At 35.9% G+C, this 6,185-nt stretch overlaps 1 protein-coding gene across 3 annotated transcripts; it reads left to right on the forward strand.

Annotated features, from left to right (window-relative positions):
• Positions 1-482: 482 nt before the first annotated feature.
• On the forward strand, positions 483-4,429 carry LOC110627460 (AP2-like ethylene-responsive transcription factor ANT). Of its 3 annotated transcripts, XM_021773772.2 has the most exons (9): positions 505-1,442; positions 1,544-2,225; positions 2,437-2,519; positions 2,665-2,673; positions 2,753-2,841; positions 2,951-3,024; positions 3,141-3,191; positions 3,285-3,361; positions 3,564-4,429. In XM_021773772.2, exons 1-9 carry the CDS (start codon positions 1,127-1,129, stop codon positions 4,214-4,216), a joined length of 2,034 nt encoding a protein of 677 aa, XP_021629464.1. In that variant the 5' UTR covers positions 505-1,126; the 3' UTR covers positions 4,217-4,429. The 3 variants fall into 3 exon arrangements, with proteins under 3 accessions (XP_021629463.1, XP_043805067.1, XP_021629464.1); XM_021773771.2 differs by having other exon boundaries at positions 483-1,442; positions 3,141-3,361; XM_043949132.1 differs by lacking the exon at positions 2,665-2,673 and having other exon boundaries at positions 502-1,442.
• The last annotated feature ends 1,756 nt before the right edge of the window (positions 4,430-6,185 follow it).

Raw genomic sequence — 6,185 nt, forward strand, 5'->3', positions numbered from 1 at the left:
AAAATGTGCAGACTCGTCAAAACTTGCAGTGAAAAAAAAAAATAGTGTTATTTCTTGTCGTAGAGTCCAGATGGAGAGGGTGACACTGAATCAAAATGGTAAAATTCAAGCCTTAAAACTATAATTTTAAGAGTTTTTAAATGAATTTTCCTCAATATTAGAATTGAATGACCCAAATTATTAAAAGCCAACAGCTTATTGTTTGATTTAGAATCGGGCATGGTGAAGAGGTAGATGGTGGCAGATGCAAAACCCCTAGAGTTGATAGACCCAGTACAGACGCTGTGTGCTAATTTTGAAGTGACCAGATGGACGCTTCCCTCGCCTGCGAGATCCCTTGAAGCCTGAGATTCATTTAAGCAAGGAAACCCCATGTTACCTCTGCTGATTTTTATGAAAGGTCAATAAGGTGCATGCACTTATTAAAAAAAATTTATTTATTCCCCTAAATAAAAAAGCAACAGTTGAATTCAATAAACTATGAGGGAATGTAGATAGAGACTTGGTTTTAACTGTTGGGTTTAGCAGTGCACTCAGCAGTCCTATCCACTTGATAATGAGATTTCTCTTTCTCTGATGTGTTAAGTCTAGTGCTGCTACTTTTGTGTGTGTATATAATGGATATTGTATGTTTAATTAGAGTTTAAGTTTTGAAGAGGAGAGGGGAAGGGGTCTTAATTTTTAAATAAAGGAAAGGCAAAAGACAGAGCAGAAGAGGGTAGTAAAGCAAAAGAGAAGAGGTCTTTCTCAGACACAGATCCCTATGGAATGCAGGAAGGATGCCCAGCATTGCTTGCTGGAACTCATTCTTTTTGTTTAGTTTAAAGGAACTTGCTTTGTTCTCTTTAGAAATCTTTTCAGAGAGAGAAACAAACCATTTAGATTCAGTTGCAGGAGTTGGATTTGTTTTTTAGATGAGTGGTTGGATTTGATCCAATCCATTTCTGCAGCTAGAGAACAAAAGGGTTTTTTAAAAAAAAAAGAAAGTTCAGAAAATGGAGTGGAGCATAGAGAGAGAAATATATGTTGGCCTATGATTAGTTTATTTGTCCCCAATGATTGAGTTGCCTTGCCTCAAGAGAAACACAAAACATACCAAAGAATCTCTGCTAAGCTAGAAAAAGAGATGAAGTCCATGAACAATGATGATCATAGCAACAATAATACTCACTGGTTAGGCTTCTCCCTCTCTCCCCACATGCAAATGGAGGTTCCTTCTGCTTCTAATCACCATTACCAAGCTCAGTCTGCAACTTCTTCTGTTCCTACTGCAATCTCAGCAAGCCTTTTTCACTCCCAATCACATTCACACCTCAGCTATGGAAATTTATTTGATGTTGAAGGTGAAAATGGTGGCTGTTACTCTACCTTGCCAGTAATGCCATTGAAGTCTGATGGGTCTCTTTGTTTAATGGAAGCTCTAACCAGATCACAGCTTAAAGGTTAGCTCTTGCTTCTTTTTGGGGGTTTTATTTTGTGTTTTTGGGCAAATTTTTATTCTCAAACTTCTGGACTTTTCTGTCTTTGACTTTTTTATGTGAAGCAACAATGGTAACATCTTCAACTCCAAAACTGGAGGACTTCTTTGGTGGTGCAACAATGGGGACCCATCACTATGAAACCAATGATAGAGAAGCTATGGCTCTTAGCTTGGACAGTATGTATTATCACCAAGACTCAGAACATCAGCCCAACAACCAAAATTGCTTAAACCATCTTCAGCAAAACCCCAGCAGGCACCAACAACATCACCAGATTCAAGTCCAGCAATACCCATATTATGATACTAACTTTAAAAGCTATGAAATGTTTGTAGGAGAGGAGCCCAAAGAGACTCAGCAGGCTTCAGATTGCAATCTTCAGCTTCCAACAGTTGGAGATGATGGGATAAAGGGAATGAGGAATTGGGTTTCAAGGAACTACACAAGTAACCATGCAATGGACCAGCAGAAGATGATAAGTTGCATGGGTGAAAATGGAGGTGAATCTGGAGCTATTAGTGCAATGGCTTATGGAGATTTGCAGTCTTTGAGCTTGTCTATGAGTCCTGGCTCCCAATCAAGCTGTGTTACTGGTTCTCAACAAATCTCACATGCTGGAACCGACTGTGCAGCCATGGAAACCAAGAAAAGAGGGCCTGATAAGGTGGATCAGAAGCAAATTGTTCATAGGAAATCCATTGATACATTTGGGCAGAGAACTTCTCAGTATAGAGGTGTCACAAGGTTAGTACTTGAAATATTCATCTATGGTGCTCCCTGTTTCTGTTTCTCAGACCAATTTTTTAAAACATAAAGCTTTTCTTTACACATTAGTTTTTTTTTGCTCTGCTCTTTCTCTGCTTCTTAGTATCAAACAATCTTGTTTTTGTCCCCTTGCTTCTATTCTCTTCTTTGAAAACTCTGTATTTCTTTGTATTGAATTTCTGTTGAACAGGCACAGATGGACTGGGAGATATGAAGCTCATTTATGGGACAATAGTTGCAAGAAAGAAGGACAAAGCAGAAAAGGAAGACAAGGTTAGCAAACAGAATATATCCTCCTTTGTAATTTTTCCTTTTAATTTATTTTATTTTAAACCCAACTCATTCTATATTTATGGCTGACTTTCTATTATTTCTTTGGCTTTCTTGGGGATGCCATTGAACCAATGATGATTCTCAGTTTATCTGGGTAAGCAATATCAAGTGTTTTTTTTTCTTTTTGGTGCTGTCAAATACAGTGTTCATTAAATCCAAAATATAATTTTCAGGGGGCTATGATATGGAAGAAAAAGCTGCAAGAGCTTATGATCTAGCTGCTCTCAAGTATTGGGGTCCCTCTACTCATATCAACTTCCCTGTAATGATTTTACCCTCTTTTTGTAGTCCAATAACTTACGGAGAAATATTTTTCTTTTTGTTCAATATTGATTATTAAAATGCAATTTGTGGTGATGGTGTTTTGCCAGTTGGAAAATTATCAAAAAGAGCTTGAAGAAATGAAGAACATGACTAGACAAGAGTATGTTGCTCATTTGAGAAGGTAAAAATCTGTTTTTTTCTCTCTCTTTATTGTCTCATGCTGCATGCTTCACACCATTTTTGTTTTTTTTTTCCAAAGAGAATCTAATCTTTGACTTTGAGCTTACTTCACTGCAGGAAAAGCAGTGGATTCTCCAGGGGAGCTTCCATGTACAGAGGAGTAACAAGGTCTAATCTAATAAACCTTAATTTACTTAACATATTTAAAGTTTGTTGTCTTAAAAAAAGAAACTTTGTTTACTTGTCTCAATTTTTTTCCAGACATCATCAACATGGAAGATGGCAAGCTCGGATCGGAAGGGTTGCTGGAAATAAAGACCTTTATCTAGGAACATTTAGTGAGTTTCTTAAGCCAACTCTTTTTCTTTGTGGTTAAAGTTGTGTTCATATTTTACAAATCATGTTTATTGAGGTTATTACAAAAGTAATGAGAGCGAGTGCTTTTCGACTTTAAAAAGCCAATCTTTGAGGCAATCTTTGTTTAATACTCCATAGACCCACTAACAATCGCCATGATTGTTAATTTCTCTGAAACTTCAGGTACCCAGGAGGAGGCAGCTGAAGCTTATGACATAGCAGCTATAAAATTTCGTGGGGTTAATGCTGTAACCAACTTTGATATAACGAGGTACGATGTTGAACGAATCATGGCAAGCAATACGCTTCTTGCTGGAGAGCTAGCAAGGAGAAACAAAGACACAGGATCTGGTAATGAGGCTATAAATCACAATCCTTCAACACAAAACGGCATTGGCGAAGCCATTCCTTCACTGAAGAACGATGAAAGTGAGCCAGACTGGAAAATGGTTCTCTATCAATCCTCCCAGCAGATTGATCAAAAGGCAACCAATGCTATGGATAACTACAAAACTCAGATCTTCTCATTGAACCCAGATAACGTGATAGGAATTGATTCCATGAGTTCAGTTCATCAGCAAGAAGTAGAAGACTCAACCAAGATGGGAACTCACTTGTCAAATGCTTCTTCATTGGTAACAAGTTTAAGTAGCTCGAGAGAAGGCAGCCCAGATAGAACTCGTCTGCCAATGCTCTTTGCAATGCCACCCTCAGCGACGTCCAAGTTATTAACAAATCCAGCAAGTAATATGAATTCCTGGATCCCAACAGCCCAATTGAGGCCTGCAGTCTCCTTGCCTCAGCTGCCAGTTTTTGCTTCTTGGACAGATGCATAGACTAGTGTAATTAAGTTAAAAAAGGTTCTTCCATGGGGAAGAAAACTAAAACAAGAGATAGAAAAGTGAGATTGGATTTTATGTGGGTTTTGCTTTAATTAGTTAGTTGAGAAATTTGGTGAGAAAAGGAGGGTTAATGAAGCTGTAGGCAGCAACTTTTCATGAACAAGAAGCTGAAATTTTTAAAACATTATCCTTTTTAGCATTCTCTTATATGAAGAAGATCTTCAAAGTAATGGTGGAGGGAAAAATTTGAAAGACAAATTATGATTGAAGTCTATGAAATGATTTTTGCAATATGGGATGACAACTCTATCCATAATTAGATTCAGCTTTATTTTGGTTCTCTTAAGTACAGGACACACAGCAGAAATGGTCTCTTTTACTTTGAGCCTTTGACCATAATGTTAGCTGATCTCATCAATCATTATTGTTCTCCATGAACATAACATCATCATTACCAAAACTCCCTTTTCTTATCATTGCTTTCTCAAAAGCTAAAATACACTCCATGCCAATAAAAAGACTATCAATGACAGAGAGAGAGAGAGGATGGACTGTGGCGGTGGAAAATGGATTCCCAGTTGCATGATTCAATGGCCCATAATTCAAAGTTATTTCTTTTTATCAGCCCAATAACTCTACAGGTTAATGATGCTGGGAATAAAAGCTATTCCATGTCCGTATATGAATTTCCAGTTTTCCATGACCAGTCAAATGCTTCACTCTGTGTGTTCACATGTGATAGAGTTAAGACACAAGCACATAATAATTAAACAAAATGCATTTACTCGTATCAAAATGAATAGCTAACAGTTTGCTTTAGCTATTCATTTAACTCTATGCAAAAGGAGCTCCTTTTGTTTTTCACTGGAATGGAAGAACATTATTATAATTTGCTTTAGTTTTTTCTAAAGAAAAGGTATGATCTTGGGCGGGAAAATAAGGGTCAAAAGGATCTTTATGATCTTTACCATATCATATGCATTGAAGATTTGGTGTCTGGTAAGACAAAAATGGTTGAGGGGGAAGAAAATATGGCTAAGTGAGTTGGCAAATATACTGTTGTTTTGATGGTTGACGACAGTAGTACCCAGCTATAGTTTTATGCTGGTGAGTTGCTCTACAGCTTGGAAAAACATCAAACACTTTGTTGTTATTACAAAATCTCAACAACCCATGAGTTGGGCACACACATTTTGACGTACTTAATAATTCCACAAGCTTTTTCTGGTGTAGAAAATGGTTTTTATTTTCTTTGGACTTGATTAATTTGGCGGTGCCTGATTTCTCCATGCAAAAAACCTAAAAAATAATAATAATAATAATAATAATAATAAAAGCAGCAAAGGAAAAGAGAAGGTGAATGCAGAGTTAGGTTGGGGAGTGATGGGTGGGTAAAGCTGAGTGTCCTTAATTAGATAAAGGCGTACGGATTTGTTCTTCAAAAATATTTTAAGTCATTATGAAATAGAATAACCCATGATTGCGTCTCTCACTCATTTCTTCTATTTCATATATCGTGATTCTCATGTAATTTAACATTTTCTGTTTTTGTAATTTCTCTTAATTCCTTAATTTTAAAATTTACCTAACGAATGAAGATAAGAAGAGTAAAATTTAAAATCTCTTAAATTTATTTAAATTTACTTACTAATATACTAAATCTGTGAGTGCATTTACACATATTATATAATTGATTATTAAAATTTATAATTGAATTATTTTATGATTATAAAATAATCTGATTGATATTTATTTTATTATATTATAATTAACGTAAGCTGTGTGATGATTAAAAACACTAATCATGACATTTTAGGTGAAAAAAGCAAAATTTTATGCCTTTTGAATTTTGAAGGATTGCTAGATTAGCAATTTATAGAAAGATTTTATAAAGTAGAATAAGTTGTGATGGTCAATTTGATGTGATTTGGTTCAAACAATTTTCTCCGCTCTCAATTTTTTT

This window comes from Manihot esculenta, chromosome 12 (assembly GCF_001659605.2).
Source record: "Manihot esculenta cultivar AM560-2 chromosome 12, M.esculenta_v8, whole genome shotgun sequence".
In the NCBI taxonomy this organism is placed as follows: domain Eukaryota; kingdom Viridiplantae; phylum Streptophyta; class Magnoliopsida; order Malpighiales; family Euphorbiaceae; genus Manihot; species Manihot esculenta.